This window comes from Sceloporus undulatus, chromosome 6 (genome assembly GCF_019175285.1).
Source record: "Sceloporus undulatus isolate JIND9_A2432 ecotype Alabama chromosome 6, SceUnd_v1.1, whole genome shotgun sequence".
Lineage (NCBI taxonomy): Eukaryota > Metazoa > Chordata > Lepidosauria > Squamata > Phrynosomatidae > Sceloporus > Sceloporus undulatus.
The window spans coordinates 1,115,858-1,135,008 of record NC_056527.1 but is presented as its reverse complement, the minus strand read 5'-3'; the positions used below and the strand labels follow the sequence as shown (position 1 = coordinate 1,135,008).

At 47.9% G+C, this 19,151-nt stretch overlaps 1 protein-coding gene across 1 annotated transcript in view; it reads right to left on the bottom strand.

Moving 5' to 3' along the window:
- The window catches only part of LOC121932821 (SCO-spondin-like), a 143,447-nt gene that overhangs the window by 58,184 nt on the left and 66,112 nt on the right, over window positions 1-19,151 (bottom strand). Inside the window, 16 exon segments of the mRNA XM_042471812.1 lie at window positions 1,679-1,843; window positions 2,822-2,917; window positions 3,164-3,254; window positions 3,406-3,430; window positions 4,766-4,988; window positions 6,193-6,314; window positions 8,141-8,302; window positions 8,822-9,017; window positions 11,278-11,634; window positions 12,664-12,805; window positions 13,808-14,024; window positions 15,355-15,475; window positions 17,835-17,886; window positions 18,070-18,195; window positions 18,411-18,468; window positions 18,555-18,729. Coding sequence (XP_042327746.1) covers window positions 1,679-1,843; window positions 2,822-2,917; window positions 3,164-3,254; window positions 3,406-3,430; window positions 4,766-4,988; window positions 6,193-6,314; window positions 8,141-8,302; window positions 8,822-9,017; window positions 11,278-11,634; window positions 12,664-12,805; window positions 13,808-14,024; window positions 15,355-15,475; window positions 17,835-17,886; window positions 18,070-18,195; window positions 18,411-18,468; window positions 18,555-18,729 — 2,328 coding nt within the window.

The following is a 19,151-nucleotide window of genomic DNA, read 5'->3' as shown; positions in this document are numbered from 1 at the left end:
GGCCCTGGCAGTGCCAGTGACCAGACGGGCTGCCATATTCTGCACAAGTTGCAGCTTCCGGGTATGGTACACGGGTTGCCCCATGTAGAGCGCGTTGCAGAAATCCAAACGAGAGGTTACCAGGGCGTGTACAACCGTTTCAAGGTCTCCCCGGTCGAGGTAGGGACGCAGCTGGCGTATCAGCCGAAGCTGATAACAGGTGCTCCTGACCGTCGCATCCACCTGAGTCTGTACTTGGCTTCCACTCCACCAAATGCATCTGAGGAAGTAGACTGAAGTCTATCAAAGCTCATGCAGCCAATTTCTTTCTTTCAGTTAGTCTCAAAGGTGCTACAAGACCTCTCTACATACTGATTATAAATTTGTTCATCCTGTCCACTTATTTACTCCACCTTTCTTCTAATGGACAGCTGAGTAACCTGTGGTCCTTCGGGTGTGATTGGACTACAGTTCCTATTGGCCTCAGCCAGCTTGGTCAGTGATGTAGTATCATGTGGGTTGCAGTTCACTAATCCCACAGAGAAGGCTACAGATCCCTGGTCATGCTTCAGGAATCTTGAGGAAGGGTACATAATTTTCCCATTTACTCCACTGTACCCTTCGCAACTACTCTGCAAAGTGGGCTAAGTTGAGAGAGAGCTCTGTGGCCACGCTGGAGTCTGAAGTCTCCTCAGCCTGAAAAGTTCTTGCGACAGTGGCATATGGGATGCCTCAAAGGGTGGGGTGGACTCTCCTTCTCTGGAGAAGGATCATAGCTATCTTCTCCAGGAGCATTTTGGATGTGCATCCCTGCATCACATTAAGCATCAATCAGAGTTTCACTCCATAGCACTGATCTCCCATGTAAGCAAAATCATGCTCAAAATCGGCTGCAACATAGACTGCAACCATAGGCATGGAGAGAGACATCCCAGAGGTGCAAGCAGGATTCAGGAAAGGAAGAGGCACCAGAGACCACATTGCAAACATACAAGGGCTAATGGAGCACACCAGGGAATTCCAAATGAAAATCAGCAAGTGCTTTATAGACTATAGCAAAGCCTTTGACTGCACAGATCATGAAAGGCTATGGAACACCCTTAAAGACATAATGGGAATGCCGACACATCTGATAGACCTGAGGAGGAATCTATACTCAGGACAAGAGGCTACTGTTGGGACAGAATATGAAGAAACAGAATGGTTTCCAAATGGCAAAGGGGTCAGGCAAGGCTGCATCCTCTCACCCTATCTGTTCAACTTGTATGCAGAATGTATTATATAAAAAGCAGGCTTGGACACAGAAGAAAGAGGAGTGGAAATAGGAGGAAGGAATATCCACAAGCTAAGATATACAGCCGACACCATAATACTAGCAGAGAACCTCAAAGACCTGGAACAACTATTAAGGAAGATCAAGGAAGAAAGTGCAAAGGCAGGCATAATGTTGAACATAAAGTTGCACAGAGTACATGACACAAATAAAACAAAATAACTCTAACAACCAGAGGGAGGGGGTATATACATAAGCTTTCCAAGGCAGCACTCTCTCCCTGAGATCTTCTTCCCATGATGCCCTCAGGACTAAAGAAGACCCTGAGATCTGGCAAGACTAAGATATGTGTGGGTGACTCCCCTCCCAGTGTTCCCAGTTTGGGCCCAAAGTCCTGTGTCTATCACCCATCCCATCCATGGCTACCTTTGCAGGGCTGGGTGTTGCAATCCTGGGTCTGGATAAGGGGCCCAGAGCATTCTGGGCCCCCATAGGCAGGTCTGGAGCAGGTGCGGTTGCGGGTTTGAACTCCAGAGTCGCATGGAGCTGAGCACTTGGACCAGGCTGTCCAGGGAGTCCAGATACCTTCCACTGCGGAGGATGGAGAGAAAGACCAGAAGGAAAGAGGCTGAACAGGGGACACACAACAGGGTAGACTTTTTTGCAGCAGTGGATTTCTGTTCTTGCAGGGGTTGGACCAAGGAGTTTATCACAATGGACGGATCTCGTGCAGAAACGGGATTTTAAAATCCGGAAAAAACCCACAAAAGCAGGTTGATTTTCAGACATGTTGGGGTTAATATGCAATAATGCAGCATTAATCCGAACGGGAAGTTGACAAAACTCACTCTTTTTTTACTTTTGGGATTTTCTGAAAGTAAAAAGGAACGGGATTTGTCTACTTTCTGTTCGGGTTGACGTCATGTTAATGCTCATTAACCCTTATGTCCTGTGAAAATCAACCCACTTTTGGGTTTTGTCCACTTTCTGCTCAAGGTTAACCCCTATGTCCGTCTGAAAATCAACCCACTTTGCGGGTTTGGCCACTTCTGCTCAGGTTAACCCCTGATGTCGTCTGAAAATCACACCAATTTTGCGGGTTTTGTCCACTTTCTGCTCAGGTTAACCCTATGGGTCGTCTGAAAATCTACCCACTTTTGCGGGTTTTGTCCACTTTCCGCTCAGGTTAACCCCTGAATGTCGTCTGAAAATCTACCCACTTTGCGTTTTCCCCCCAGTTTCTGCATGGGATCTATCCCGTGTGATAAACTCCTAGGTTTCCTTAGTGGACCCTTCTAACTCTGTAATTCTATGCAACAAAAATTGTAGTGTGGGGCACACCTGTTCAGCCAGTGGTAGTCCATTCTTCCCCCCAGATTTCAATCTCCAGCATACCATGCGTGCCTCCCAAGTACAGAATCAGGACCTGGGTGGCCTGTGGTCCATCGCCTCCCCTCCCACAAACCCTGCAGCCCTATGTCGCCATTCACCTGGGCAAGAGGGGTGTTGGCAGGGCTCCCCTGCACTTTTTCCATTGCACAAAGGCTGGCCTAGGTGAGTTGGCAGTGCCTGCCGGAAAACGCTCCACATCCGACCGAATCCGGGCGTAAAACAGGTCTTGGAGCAAGGAGACCAGGGGGTCCAGTTGCTCCAGAGAAAGCAATCCTGCAAGCAGAGCGGGGGAGAGAGAATGACCCAGAAACTTCACCTATCACTATCACTAAACATTACTGGACATTTTAAATATTGCCACCAGGAGCCCCATTCCCAGAGTCAGAGTTGACCAAATGGCCCAATGGCCAGTGCAGGGCCATTTGCAAGGTTTCTGTGTGCTCGCCCATTCTCCACAGGGGCAGCTAATTTCTTCCAGAGCAGTCGCTTGCCTCAGTGCACAGGCATGCATGGTCCTACCTGAGATGCAGGCGGTGTGACACTCGCCACCTCTCTGGGCATCCCCTTGACATGGGGGAACCCCCATGGGCAGCTGCTGGTTTTGAAGGACCTGGAAGAGAGGCAAGGGGAGCCTTAAGAAAAGGGGGATTAGTAAAAGGGGGTGGCAGAAGGGAAATTTAAGTGCCACTCTCCATCTTAGGTGAGTGAAAGAGGCAGGTATGGAGCATGAGGGAGCTGGCTCCACCCACCTAAGGATGTACCTGGTGCTCATCTGCATAGCCCCACCTACTCAGACAAGAAGTGGGTAAAAGGATCACCTGTCCAGAAGGTAGGCAGACCACAATCTTTTGAAGTGTCTGGGGACAAAGCAATGGCCAGGGTGCCCATGGCTGGTTTAACAGAGAAGACCCACTGAGTCAGAATCCAGTGGTGAGTCAACACTTGGGGGTGAATGGGTCTGCTCTAACTAAGCAGCAGCATTCTGGCAATATAGGCTTTGCAGCCACAAACACTCCAAGGGTTGCAAGATCACTAACATAGGGTGCATTTCACACTGAGGAGTAATGTACTAAACACCATGGCTCGATCCTACAAGTTCTGGAATTGTGAAGCACCAGCACTCTTTGGCAGAGAAGGCTGAAGACCTTGTAAAACTACGAATTCCAGGATCCACAGGATGGACTATAGCACTTAAAGAGGTGTCAAACTGTACTATTCTTACAGTGTAGATGCACCTAGGTGATTAGGAGGGGGTCTCTTCTACCTACTGTCCTCCAGAACTTAGGAAAGTTCTACAACTCCCAGAATTCCTCCAGAACCGTGGAGGAACACCACCTCTCAAAAAGCGACTTCCCCAGCATCTCCAATTTGTTACCGAACTCTGTTGCATGCAATCCACAGCTCCGGCCACCAGGGTGTCCACGGAGACCAACGCCGACCAGCCCACAGTTCACAGGGCAGGCCACGAGTCACATGTCACGACGCCATCCAGGCAGACACTGCAGGGAGAAAGGGACAAGTCACAGAGAGCCCGCGCTTCGTTCTGTGGGTCAGGAACAATCAATGGGGGCACTCCTCTGGAAAGAGCCCGAGAGCCGCCCCAGGGACACAGATCCACCAGCTCCCTGGTTGGAAACAAAGATGCCTGCCTCTCTATCCTCAGGAGTAGATAGGGCAAGCCCCCGCAGGAGAAAAGAGCTGCCCCTCTTGACCCATGGCAAGGCAGCCCAAGGCCCAGGGAAGCACCCTCTCCCCTCCAAAAAGGTGATGAGCTTTGGAAAGGTTACGTTGGGAAGACTGTTTTCGGAGAGTCAAAATATTTAGAGGGGCTTAATTCCAGGATCAAATGTGTTTAAATATGGTAGAATATATTTAATGTGTTTTTATAAATTTTATTACAATAAAATAAATCCTGAGAGTCGCAGCCAAAAAACCCAACTTTTCCAACTTTTTCAAGTCAAAGGTAGTAAAATAACAAATAAAATAATATAATCTGGAGGTAGTTTCAAGAAGTGACTTTTCAGAGGCGCTGCTTTGTTTCGAGCTGCTTACATGCCAGGATCAAATGTTTTTAAGTTATTTTAAGGCATGTTATGCATTTTAAAAAATTATTTACAATACATCTGGCGGCTTCTGGCGGAAAGCTCTTTGTGGCTGTCGGGGGGTGGGGGGTGGGGGGTGGCAGCGGTGGTTGGGCCCACAGTTCTCCACTCACCACTGCGGCAGTTTTCCCTTAGGAACATCTCTCCTGGGCGTGTTTGCTGCTCCTGGTCAAAGAGGCAGTGGCACTGGCTGACGTTCACACAGCCCCCGTCCTGCAGAACAGCCCGGGGGCATCGACAGCCTGGGGAAGGAACAGGGGGAACTGGCAAGGGCATGGGGAGATTAAAACAATGGCTGTCCAGCCGGGGTTATGGGCCAAGAAGGAGCGGGTAGCCCTCGGGTAAACACACCAAGCCTGCATGCGTTGGAAGCGGTCCCCACCAAAGGAGGACTATATGCATCTGAGGAAGTAGACCGCAGCTAGGAAAGCCCATCTGCCAACATCTTTATTTCAGCTACAAAATCTCTCGGCCCACAGGGATAGAATGCCTTTTGGTGCGAGGGGGCACTGGTCACCCAAGAGCCACACAGCTGCAGTGGGCCCTATGTGGTACCATGGAACTCAAGTGGGCATAAGGAGGACCTCACGTGGCTGAGACCTCCTTGCAGAAGTTACTCATTGGTGCTCCTCTGAAGAAGTTTCAAGCGAAACAGATGAGAGCAGCTAGGGGCAAACCTTCAACCGGCAGCCTGCTGGGCAGCAGCTCTGCCCTGACCAGGGGCAGACTTTGCTGGGAGGCTGAGCCTCTGGTGCCTGGCATGGCCACTGATCCTCAGGAAGGGTCCCATGAGTAGACACACCAGTAACCTTCGAGAAAGTGAGCACTGGTCTGCAACGGGGAGACGGCAGATGCTTGTGGCCTCACCCAAGAGGAGGAGGAGACTGCTCCAACCCAGGGAATGTGGGAGGCATCGGGCGCATGATCTGTATGACACCTGCTGCATCTCGAGAATATTTTGATGGACCTATGCACCAGCCTTAACATCACACAGAGCTCTGGGGAGGTTTGAGCGGACTCCCATCTCAACTCAGGACAGGTCCTGTACTGCCCACTGCAGGTATCTCGCGGTTACAGCCTCCCTACTCTCAAACCCCAGAGGTCATGGTTTGCTGCTGGGTAGTCACTTGAATTGATGCCATCCCGGGGTTGGCAATGGGGAAAAGGACTGGCTGTTGCCCCTAGCCAGATGCAGAAATCTACTGAGGCCTCAGCAGATGATGTTCTGGCCTGCATCTGGCTATGGCACACAGACAGATGATTCCCTGGTCCCTCACGCTCTCCACCAGCCACAGAATGGCCAAACACAGCAAAGCCGAGTCCCAGAAGGGAAAATAATCTTTGTGAGGACTTTTCAAAAGATACCCAGAGGCATGAGGCAGAGGGATGGTGGTGTACATCCCTTGCAGGGTACGACTCTCTCTGCCCGAACGGGCACTTGCTCACCCCCCACAAGCTGCTGTGGCAAGTCGTTGTGGTGCTCAGTTGCTGGCAGGTCTGGGGACAAGGAGCCACGAGGCCTCGCTCGCAGTGTCCGGCTTGAACATAGACCATGTCCGGGCCACAGTCTGTGGGGAAAAGGGGCAGGGGAGGGGTCAGTGCACCATATTGAAAACCAAAGGCTAGCGGTAGGGAGGAGGAGGACTGACTCCCAAAACAACACAAAACCATCCTCCTCTGAATAAGTTTTGCCAAGAAAGTCTTCAGAGAGGGTTGCCATAAGTCAGAGCCCCCTCAGGCAGAGCCAGCCTAACGTCATGGTCTGAGTGTTGGACTAGGACTCTGGGAGACCAGGTTCAAACCCCTGCCCAGTCCTGGAAAGCCCCTGGTGACTTGGGGTGAGTCACGTTCTCTCATCCTTAGAGGAAGACAACGGCAAACCTCCTCTGAAGAAGTCTTGCCCATGAAGACTTGCCTGCTGCCATGGTTTGAGGGCTGGACTAAACTCTGAGAGACCAGGGTCAAGTCACTGCTCAGCCACAGAAACCACTGGATGACCTTGGGCAAGTCTTCCTCTCTCGCCTCAGAGGAAGGCAAGGGCAAACTTCCTCTGAATAATCTTACCAAGAAAACCCAAGGGAAAAAAGTGCGGTAGGTTGGAGTCAAAAGAGCAAACATTTATAGTTTGAGGCCTGATCGTTTGTAGTGTGTAAGGAGCTGGCTTGGTGTATTGGTTTGAGCACTGGACTAGGACTCTGGAGACCAGGTTTCAGATCCCAGTTCAGTCATAGAATCCCATTGGGTGACCTTGGGCAGTTTCAATCCTCAGCCTCAGAGAAAGGCAATGGCAAACAGCAAGTTCTTCACATCCTAAATCCCAGCCTCTGGTGCCATTATTTCCCTCCCCCCTGGATATCTGCCAGGCCCAGCATGGATATTCCTTTTACCCCGCATCTCCGCAGGGCTGCTGGTTGCAAGTCTCCATCTGCACAGCATCCCCTGGACATGGCGCCCCCATTCTTGGCGGTGGGTCAGCGCAGCCCTATGGCGGCTCCTGATCCACCCCGGCACTCGGCATCACAGTCGGACCATTCGCCCCAGGAGGCCCATCCGCCGTTTACTGGGAAGGAAAAGGAGTAAGAGAGAGACAAGAGAGAGATGCCTTGAGGCTGCTTCCTGGAAGACACCACTCAGCAGGGCCAGGCACAACAGCAAAGTGCATGAGGCCAACAACATGGGGCTGAAGCCTACTATTTGGGCTCTCTGGCCCTGAGTCCCCATCTCTAACCCTCCATGGATTCCACTGGGATTAAGAACTTTTCCTTGTCGGGATGTTTTGGAAGTCCAGGAGCAATTGCAAGAGGACCATCCCTGTCCACAAAAAAGGACTGGAACAGTGGCAGGTGGTGGGTTCCACGTCTGCTCTGACTTTAGTCTGAACTTTAAACCATTAGTGCTAAGCTTTCTCCCCCAAAATCGGTTCAGCTCCTAAAACACCTTTAAAATTGACTAAAATCAGAGCGGATTCCCTGCCAGCTGACATGGAAGCCACCAATGGAAACCCTCAAGCTTACACAGGGTTGGTCGTGCGGATCTCCAGTGAGAACATCCTCTGCAGAACTGCTTTTTGAACCATCTTGAGAAAGAGAGCGGACCATCTCTCTAGCAATCACTCCAATGTCAACTGCTCACATGTTCAAAGCGGTTCCTTCTAAGGTTCAGTTCAACTATATCCGGGAACTTCAAAACTTAGACCTGGTCTTACCTAGTTCAGCCAATCTGGAACTGACACTATTCAGTCAGGTTCTGACACAGTCTTAAAATTCGGGATCTCATTCTTACCTCGATGGTTCACTTCACACCCCAGGTGTTTGGAAAGCCCGAGGAAAAGGTGAGCCAGCTTTTTGCACCTGCCAAGGACCTGAATCCGAATAAGCAGGGAGGAGTGGCCTACCTGGACAGGCCTGGAGGAAGCACGAGGGCTGTCGAATTCATTTCGGTCACACTCTCCCCCGGGAAGGGCATGTGCGGAGCAACCGGCGGCGGAAGGTCACACCAAGCCCACATGACGGGCTGCATTCGCTCCACATGTTCCAGGGAGACAGGATGCAATCCACTGCCAGAGGAGGAAGAAGCAGGCTTAGCGCAAGACGCCAAATGCGGTCCGCAGAGGAGAAGAAAGAGGCTGCCACCACAAAAAAAGCACCCCTCCCTTGGGGCCTATACTCAGTATTGCACCCCGATCCACTTTAACTGCATGGTCTCCTCTACCCCATTATGAAATTCTGGAAATTGCAGTTACAGAGCGGTACTTGGAATCTCAACCAGAGAGCTCTAGTGCCTCACCAAATTACAAATCTAGGGATCCCATAGGATTCAGTCATGGCAGCTATCATCTGGTCTGACATGGGTCCTGTACATCAGGCCAGAGCTAAGGAAAGTTACTTTTTTAAAAATATTTTATTTTATTTCTATCCCACCTTTCTCCCGAAATGCAATTCGGATGCTTGGGACCCCAACCAAGGGCCGTGACAAGGGCTATCCTGGGAGCGTTGTCCAAAAAAGGATTGACCAAGCTCTGCCCCAGGGCCAAATCACATCCGTGCCCCGTTGGCTGAGCACCCCTTCAGCTGACTCACAGGAAAGAGCGATCGGAAGACTACCACAGTTGGCCTCATCAGATCCGCTGGCAGTCATGGCGCAGGTCACAGCGCCGCTCCAGCGCCAGGCATTCCCCACTGCTGCAGGAGAACTGCTTGGTAGAGCAGGGGCTGGGGGTCCCACTGGAGACAGAGGGGCCACAGTGGGGATGGGGGGAGCAGTTGGGCCCCCTGCAAAAAAAAAGTGAAGCACAAAAGAGGAGGATCAGTCCAGATGTGTCTAAACCCTGAAAAGGCCTTGCCAAGGCATTTTGCTGCCCAAGGTGAAGGACAAGGGGATGTTTCCCCCTCCAAATTGCTCAAATGGCATCTGGTAGCCTCATGCTTTCAGATGGCCCAACAAATCCCCAGCCATTGCCCCACCCCACTTCCACTCTAAGCCATTCCTCGTTTTAATGAAGCGGATCATTGACTGCCAACAGCTAGTCGGATTCACACCTGCAAAGTACGGAGGGAAAGACTATTTATTTGCCATTCTTTGTAACTTGGCACTATTTTCTCCCGATATTCGAACATTTCAAAGTGTCCTGGAATGGATTCTGTGCAGAAATGCATGTGATTGTTCTGGCACTGCTTCCTACACACAAGAAACATGTGTTTCTGCATGACAAATCCTATGTACTTCTATGCAAAATACTGGGGCCTTGGTATCCGCAGCAGTTTAGTTCCAGGAACCCTCAGGGATACCAAACTGTGGATATTCAAGAACAGAGGGATAAATGCCCTTTATAAACAGCAAAATCAAGGGGGGGGTGTGTGTATACACATATGGAATTTTTTCAAACTCTTGATGATTGAATCCGTGGATGCAGAATCCATGGATAGGGGAGGACAAATATAATTCACTCTCTAATGTGTCAATACCAGAGCAGAAAGGTTCATTTTTCTCCCAGTACAGGGGAAAATACACACGCCCCTCCTTACAAAGACAAAACAGTTGAAGGATTAAATCCCATCCTATACAGCCATGTTAGTTCTGACGTTCTGAAAATAATGTCTTTCTTGGCCCAGAAGCCAACAGCCTGCAAAAACAAGCGGCATAAAATGAGTTTACCATTGCGGGGGAAAGACCACCGCAATGTGTCTCATCAGATCCATCCAAACAGTCCTCCTCTGCACATCGCAGACGAAGGCGGCCTCTACGCACCCAAACACCTCGCAGGCAAACTGCCCTGGGTGCAAAGGATTCTGGGAAGCCAGGGATGGGGCTGTGAGTCGGCCCTGGCAAAGGAAAAAGATGCATGGATTCGGGGAGCGCATGAGAGGGGTAATTGTCTACTCCAAGTGGCACACAGAGGGTCCTTCCAAGCCCCTCTCCCCCCTTACCGGAGGCAGAGACATGGCCCCTTCTCTTTAAACAGGGAAATCTGGGCTCATCCATGGGCTTATGGGGCAAACTCACAGGCGCTCCAAGAGTGAGGGAGGGAGGAGGGAGGGAGCTTCCTCTGCATCCAGTTGCCAGATATCCTGCAACAGTTTTTTTTTCCAGCAAGGTGCCCAGAAATGGGATCAGCTTCACCTCTGAATACAGACTTTCTTAACAGCTGATCGAAACATCTCAACCCTTCTGTGTTACTTGAACTCATAACACCATCTGTCAAAGATGGAAACTGAGAGTGCTGGATCTATCCCAGGGCTCCTAGTGGGTTCTATTCTGATGCTCCTAAGTGGATCTTCCCCATGGACTGCACCAGATCTGTTCCAGCGGCTCTCAGCTGGATTGTGGGTTTTTTTTGGGGGGGGGGGGGTTGGGCTCTGTGGCCATGTTCCTAGAAGAGTTTCTTCTTCTTCCTGACGTTTTCGCCAGCATCTGTGGCTGGCATCTTCAGAGAATGTTGGCATGGAAGAGAGTTGGTAGCATTCCATGCCAGCATTCTCTGAAGATGCCAAAGCCACAGATGCTGGCAAAACGTCAGGAACAAACACTTCCAGAACACAGCCACATAGCCTGAAAAAACCCACAAAAACTGTGGGTGCCAGCCATGAAAGCCTTCGACTTCTCATCCCAACTGGATTGTTCCCAGGCCTCTTAGCTGGAATTATTCACAGCACTGCCATCCAGACTTTTAATGGTTTTTCTCTTAATATATGCACTTTGACATATTTCTTACCCTTTACCAAAGTGCACTTATATTTTTTCAAATACCCTCCTTTTTAGTCATGTGAGTTTACTGATATGCATTTTCAAAATACAAAAACAAAGAACTTGCTGTATGTTCCCAGAGATCTGAAAGTGAATGATGAACACATGCTTTAATTTAATTTTTTTAAGCACATGAACCTTTTTTTCAGTTTCCCGAAACTGGGAGGAAACAGTGAGCATGGAACAGATGCAGTCATTTGAAACAAAACTCAGTAAATTGAAAGTGTGTCCTCTGCTTCTGCTCAAGCACCCCTTGTGTGCCACCCAGAGCTGAGTCCCCCAACTTACCCAGGAGCGTGGGTTGCAGACCCGGTGTTCCCGGGTGGAATGGAAAGGTGGGGAACACAGGCGGCTCAGTGGTACCAGGGGTCCTGGCCATCGCGCTTGGCACAGGGGGTCCCAGCGGCTGAGAGGTGGTCCTGAAAAGGCCCTGAGCCTCCGGAGACAAGGCAGAGGGGATGGTTGTCTTCTGGGGTGCTGAGGTGCCTGTCCCAAAGGCTGGTTTCACCCTTGATGGCACTCCGGGGAGCCAGGACTCTGGTGTCCCTGTGAGCCTCGGTGGCAGAGACGCTTCTCCCACGAAGGAGAGCCCAGGACTGGCTGCAGCTGGCACTGGGCTGCTGCTGGTGGAGATCATCATGTCCGCTGCAGAGGTTGGAAACAAAGGATTGTGGGTATCTGTGCCTAGGCTCAAAATATGGACTTGGATGAGTTGAGGGCATGGCTGCTTCTTCTTAGCTTACAGTTGTAAACCGCTTAGACACTGCTTAGGCAGTATGAAACGGTATATAAATGAAAATGAAGCTTGTTTTTAAATATCAGGGCCTTCCTCCAGCATCTGCCCCTCTCTGTGGTAGAATAATTGATTCATGGCGTTGGAAGAGACCTCAGGGCCATCCAGTCCAACCCCATTCTGCCATGCAGGAACTCTCAGTCAAAGCATCCCCACTGACAGATGGCCCTCCAGCCTCTGCTTAAAGACCTCCAAGGAAGGAGACTCCACCATCCTCCATTAAGGGAGTGTGTTCCACTGTCAAACAGCCCTTACTCTCAGGAAGTTCCTCCTAATGTTGAGCTGGAATCTCTTTTCCATTGTTCTGGGTCCTGTTCTCTGGAGTAGCAGAAAACAAGCTTGCTCCCTCCTCAATATGACATCCTTTCAAATATTTAAACAGGGCTATTATATCACCTCTTAATCTTCTTTTCTCCAGGCTAAACATCCCCAGCTCCCTGTCGTTCCTCATAGGGCATGGTTTCCAGACCTTTCACCATTTTAGTTGCACTCCTTTGGACACATGGCTCCAGTTTCTCAATGTCCTTTTTGAATTGTGGGGCCCAGAACTGGACACAATATTCTAGGTGGGGCCTGACCAGAGCAGAATACAGTGGCACTATTACTTCTCTTGATCTAGACACTATACTTTTATTGATGCAGCCTAAAATAGCATTGGCCTTGTTAGCTGCCACATCACACTGTTGACTCAGGTTCAACGTGTGGTCTACTACTTGGTCTCCTACATCCCTTTCATACAGTAAATCCTTTTCCCTTTCCTGGTAGGAACAAGGAGGGCAAAATCTGGGGTTCACATCCAGCAAACAGAGCCAGCTCTTCCTAGAGGAACCTGGGCATCCTATGGACTTCTCCTAAATCCCAGCCTTCCCCCTTCAACTCACTCCAAGGGCAGCCGAGTGCCTCCATGCGCAAGGAGATGCTTCCATGATGCTCTGTGGGCACTAAGCGCAGGATGCGGGTCAAGATGGCTGGGCTCAGGTCCTGCCGGACTGGAGTGGTACCGTCAGAGTTTCCCTCCAGGACCTGGGAGAGAAGAGTTGCATGTGGGACAATGCTTGGAGTGGAGAAGAAGACAGAAAAGTGGCATGGTAAGGATTCTTCAGATATCTCAAGGAGGGTCCTGTAGAAGATGGAGCCAGCTTGTTTTCTGCTGCTCCAGGAACTAAAATGAGACTCAATGGATTCAAATGACAAGAAAAGAGATGTAGCAGCCATTGTTTTACTTTTAAAATGTAACTCCGTTGCATTCTTGTTACACAAAAGGAAAAAATGTTCTAAGTTACTATATTGATTGTACTACCGTATACAGTGGACCCTTGCCTTACACGGGGGATCTGTTCCCCGCCCCCCGGCATAAGGCAAATAACGCCTATGCTTGAGCCCTATGGAATATAATGGGGCTTGGGTGCAGCAGCATGCACACGCCACGGGTGCAGGTGCCATTCACTGTATTCCAGCGCAGCTTCAGTGTAAGCAGAAAGCTGCGTATAGTGTGCCCACGTATGGCACGGGTGCACCATATACTCAACTATAAGTCATCCTCATGTATAAGTTGAGAGCAGATTTTGGGGCCAAAATTATAGATTTTGATGTGACCCATGGATAAGTCGGGGGCAAAACTTAGGAGCATATAATGAAGGAAGTAAATGACAAAGCAATGGAAAACAATGCCAACAAACTTAGAAAATCCCAGCAGGCATAACTATTTGTGCTCATACTGAAGGCTGAATGGATGAGAGAGTAGAAGGGGGTCAGTACTTCCAGGGCAGATTAAACTCTCATATATATATATATATATATATATATATATATATATATATAATTATAATTTATATGATTTAAAGTACAGTATGTACATTGAGCCGTGGACAAGTTGACTCAGGTTTTTTGGTTCAGTTTTTTAACCTGAATTTCTAGACCTATACATGAGTACATACAGTATGTTATTTCCAAGCTAAGGCCAGGCCTTAGTCCTGATGTGGGCCACTGAACTCTCCTCCTTGCAGAAGCTGGCAGATGCCATACCTGGCCCTGTGAGGACTTTGCCAGGCCAATTCTGGCCCTTGTGTAATTCCGAAAGTGGATACCATCGTAACTGTAGGCCAGGCGGTAGTGGGAGACATAGCCGCGGGGCGAGCCTTGGGTGACCACTGCGGTGATGAAAGTGGGCTGGAGGAAGTCCACCTGGAAGAAGGGCCTGGGGTCCGACTGGCGTGGGCTCCACCCGGGATCCATGCGCTGCCTGGGAGGGAAGGCAGAAGGGTCAAGGTTCATGTTACGGATGGACATAAGATCTGACAATACTTGATTTCTCAAGTTGGGGGGGAAATGTTTTTTAAATTCTAACTTTAAAAAATATCTTTATTCAACTGAAAAAACACAATGACAATAATAAACAAAACAAACAGAAACAAAACCACTCACTGTAAAACTTATACTTAACAAACAGAACATTAAACACATTTTAAAAAAGACCTCTGACTAAAAGTATACAGTTCTATATATATTATATTATTGCTCTAACTTACACAAACATATCCTTATTATTTAATAATTATCCTAATTATTTCTGAACTCTAAAATCACCATATCACCTAAATTCCAGTCAAATTATACTTATCTCCATTAACAAAACACGATATAATAAGAATACATTTACTCAGTCCTTGTAGTCGACTGTCTTAATCCTTACTCCTCAAACTCTAGACACATTAAATTGCTTTCTGTTCTTTTCAAGTATTCTGCACATAAATTCCAATTTAACGACAGCAACAACAACAACAACATCAACAACAACAATTCTCTGGTCTCAAATATTGTCATATTTTCCCGATTTTGGGGAAATCTCAATGAGAAAAATCTTCACAGCTCAGGACTTACTCTGTAGTAAAGTTGCACATGATATTTTCTGTGTGGAAAAATTATGCACACGAAACAATATTTGTCCAGGTAAATATTTTTGATGCAGAAGATGCTGTTCCCTGTGCAGAAAAGGCTATTTCATGTGCAAAAATGCCATGTGGGAATTTTGCGCAGAATAAGACACCATTGCAGCATTCTCTGCTCTGAAAATAAGACTTTTGCAAAGAAATATAATTTCCTGTGCAGAAAATGCCATTTTCTGTGCAAAAATACTGTGTGGAAATTTTGCACAGAACAAGCCTTGAGTTACAAATAGTCTTTGAAAACTATTTCACCTTTTTTTTTGGGGGGGGGGGGATTCAAATTATTTATTTCTTCCTTTGAGATCAAATTAGCAAGGTCTTAATCTCTAATTCATCCACTACTAACTTGTCTTGTGAGGGCTTTGTATTCCAAACTAGATGCTTCGTGAGACATCATTCACTCACTGCCTGGTTTGACCTTGCAAGAAAATGTCTTCTTCCTTGCAAGAGTTGTTGCACATCGTTCGAAGGGCAGGGCTTTCTGTCTGAAAAACTCATACGCATGAAAACACTGCTGGCAATGGGACGTGGTGCCCCCCATCACTCTCATGGGCCCCCTTTCTATCTCCTTGGGCATCTTCTCAGGACAGGGGGGTCTCCCAAAGCCTCCCTCCTGCCATTACGCACATAGTGGGCACAGCGTTGAGGCGCCCGGCGTCCGGGGGGTTCCCATCTCGGAAGGAGGAGGCACTCAGCTGCTGGTAATGAACGCGTCCGTCTTCCAGGCCAAGAGGTTTGTAGCACAGACCTGGGTGAGAGAAGGGGCATTAATCCCAAAGAGCTATGGGAGTCTGTACCCCTGTGGGGTCTTCAGAGCTGGCTAAGGTCCCTCAGAATGACCTCTCCTAGAGGGCCATAACCACCCTCAGCATCCCTAGAGCAACACACTCCTTCACCTATGTAATGGAAGTAATGGTTAACGCCAGTCCTGCAAGTTGGGCCAGTGTTACCAGACAACTTTACAGGCAGTTGATTTAATCCAAATCTGAACATGCGCAATGCTTTTGAAATGTCTTTAAATTCTTAGACACCCAACTTCCAGTATTCAAAGACTAGAAGAAATTTTGGAGGAAGTTGGTGCAATTGTAGGTATTAAGGTGAATACAACTAAATGTGGAATTCTAACTAAAAAATTAACATTAAAGGGTAAAACCACCCTTCAAAGCAAAACGAACTTTCAGATAATCGACAAAGTAAAGTATTTAGGAATTATATTTACTAACCAAAACAAGGACTGATACAAAAACAATTATGAATATAAATGGGAAAGTATTTAAAAAGACTTAGATAACTGGAACAACAAACAACTTTCTCTTATGGGGAGAATAGCTACCATTCAAATGTCAGTCTTACCTAAAATGCTTTTCTTATTTCAAACTATCCCCATTATTATAAATAAACAACCATTTAAGAGATGGACTCAGGATATATCCAAGTTCATTTGGGGAGGGAGAAGGGTAGCATCAAAACTGCAGTCAGGCAGGACAGAAAAGAAAATGGTGGATTCTATTACAGCGCTTGCGCACTTTTATGGATAGGAGACTGGATGCTGTTGAAAAGCCCGAAATCATGACATTAGAGGGTACAAAACTGAAACAAGGGTGGCACAATTATTCATGCTATAGCCCCTCTCACATTCCCATACATTTCATAAGAAAAGCCTTATTCCGGATCTGGAAACATCATAAAAAACTCTTCTCTTTCAAAATGGACTTCCCTCAGGATGGAAGCCTTCTATCAAGAACATTACTCAGACAACACATCCTGCATCAAACATGAAGAATTAATCATAGACTCAAGAGGAGGAACAGAAATTACATCCAGAGAAAGTCTGGAACAAGAAGGGAAACAAACTGGTGCTGTGCATCATTGCTAATGGCAATGTAATATGGTTAAAGAAACTGGGTTAAAGATGCATAAAGAAATGCAAAGAGTATTGAAGTTAAATATCCCTCTTCTCCCAGAATTATTTTTGTTGAACATAGTAGACAAGATACAAATCAAATTAAATCCAAATCAAATAAGTGTGGTTCTGTATATGATCTCGGCAGCTCACTTAATAATGGCCAAACATTGGAGGTTCAGGATAATCCCATTACAGAAGAACGGAAGTTAAAGGAACTCGAGTTTTGAATAGGGACAGATTATCTATGAACTCAGCCGGGAAAACAACTCAGGAATACGAGGATCAATGGAAAGAAGTTGGAAAATGGTGGTATTAAGTTTGACAAACAGATATATATACAGATCGGAATAGATATCTAAAAGATTTAAGTATATATATTAAGTTTTACCTTTCAAAGATAATAATGTAGTTGTTATTTTGGATAGACAGAAGAAAATATACTTACGGTTGCAAGATAGTCCAATTTGAATCTACATATAATAGTAGCATTTATAAGTTAAGAAGCAACTATTTTCTGCTCTTCTTTATTCTGTTTAAATATATGGATACATGTATTTGTCTATATAGACAGATGTACCTATGAATTTTTAAATAATAATAATAATAATAATAATAATTTTAAAATGTCTTTAAATTGTTGCACCGGTTTTAAACTCTGTTGCTCTATCCATGTTTCTAGTCTGTGTACATTTTCTGTTTGAAATTGTGTTACATTATTAAAACTGATTTTATTGCACACAACCCCAGGATCCTTGGGATAAGGCGGGACATAAGTATTTCAGCAACATAAATGATGAGGAAGAGGCATGAAGAAGGAGGCCATCTTGTGAGTTCTTCCTGTGGGGAGATCTGATTCGTAGAATTTCTTGTCTTGACTCCTTCCGAGGAGATCCTGGGATTTGTAGTTTGAGGAAAGACCAAGAATTTGTTCTAGACCCCTCCCCAGAACTTCTGTAGAGAATCCCACCTGCCTCCCCAGACGACAAGTTCTAGAATTCTTTAGGAGGAAGCAATGGTCATCAAAGCGGTATTGAGCAGCCATGACTGAGTCATACAGATGACTTCTAAGTCACCGAGAACAAGAGAGGAGACACCGAGGCACCCTCCTTGGGGAATAACCAACACTACTTGCTCTGGGTCTAGGAGAAGGTGGGCAACATCCCCAGGGTGGGCAAGGGTTATGGAGAATGGAGAAGCGTACCTGGTGGGGTCGGGGTAAAGCCCTCGGGAAGTGGCCATCCGCCTGGGGTCACCTGGAAGGGAGAAATGAAGGAAGGAAGGAAGGAAGGAAGGAAGGAAGGAAGGAAGGAAGGAGTGAAGGAGTCACTCCCGCTGGCCTGTGCAATGCCACTTTCTTGGCTCTGCAGTGGCACCTGGTGGCTGCCATATCAGCTCTTCAAGATGCTGAGTCCTATCGTCCAAAACAGATTCAGTACCTTGAGGACTACATCCCAGAGCAGGTTCACTGTCCCAGTGGCATGGAAGCCACTCCCTGCTGTCCAACCCTGGCCCCAAATCTGAAGTGGGTTGCTTGACCCCTCCCGCCACACGAGGGCTTCTACCTGGGCAGTCCAAAAGGCCCAGGGCAGTCAGTTGGGCAGATGAGCAGGGACCAAGCTCTCAGTCTCCCCGGCCAAAAGGCAAGATGCCAGCCATGGCACCCCACTGGGCTCTGTCCCTCCCTTCCTCCCTTCTTGAGCATAAAGGAAGCCCTTGCGATGCCAAGATTCCAGGCACCCAAGGCCTCTACTCCATTGGTTGTGGGGAGCCATCCTACCTGGCTCAGGTGGGGTACAGATGACTGTACTGGATGCTTCCTTCCAGAGGTCCAGGGGCTGGAAAAAAGACAGCAAAGGGTTTTATTGACAGGCTATCTTAACCCTTGAAAGGGAGTCCCTGAGAAGCCCCTGCTGAGTATTACCTGGCAGTGCCAGCTAGAGGCGTGGGGCAATCAAACTCGTCGGAGGCGTCTGGGCAGTTGGCGATTCCATCGCATCTCTGGGACGCTTCCATGCAGAGGCTGGACAGGGCACACTGGAACTGGGAGGATGAGCAGCCACCGAGGGCCGAGGCAGGCGCTGGGGACGGAGCGACTCCTGCCAGGGAGAGACAAAACGGAGACCCAGTGAGGGAGCTCCTGTGGGCCATAATGGTTCAGCCGAGGGCTTTCCAACCAAACCACATTGGACAGGAGCTTGAGGCAATGACTGTGGCAGGCCACAGTGGTCGGGAGAGACTGGGAGTCATAGTCCTAAAAAGCAACTGTCCCAAGTGTTGCTAGTGTGCATGATGAGTATCTTGTCTATGGGCCCGAACAGACAGGCCAAAAGAAAGCTGCTTCGGGTCACTTTGGAGGTATGCTGTTTAAATGACGCATGTGTCCTAAGAGGCCAAAAGCTGTGCCAAAGCCATGCTCCAGTCCTAAGTGGACAAACATTTATATCTCCTTTTGTGTCAAGAACCTCAAGACGTCATACATATTTCCTCATACACAATTATTATATAATAATAATAATAA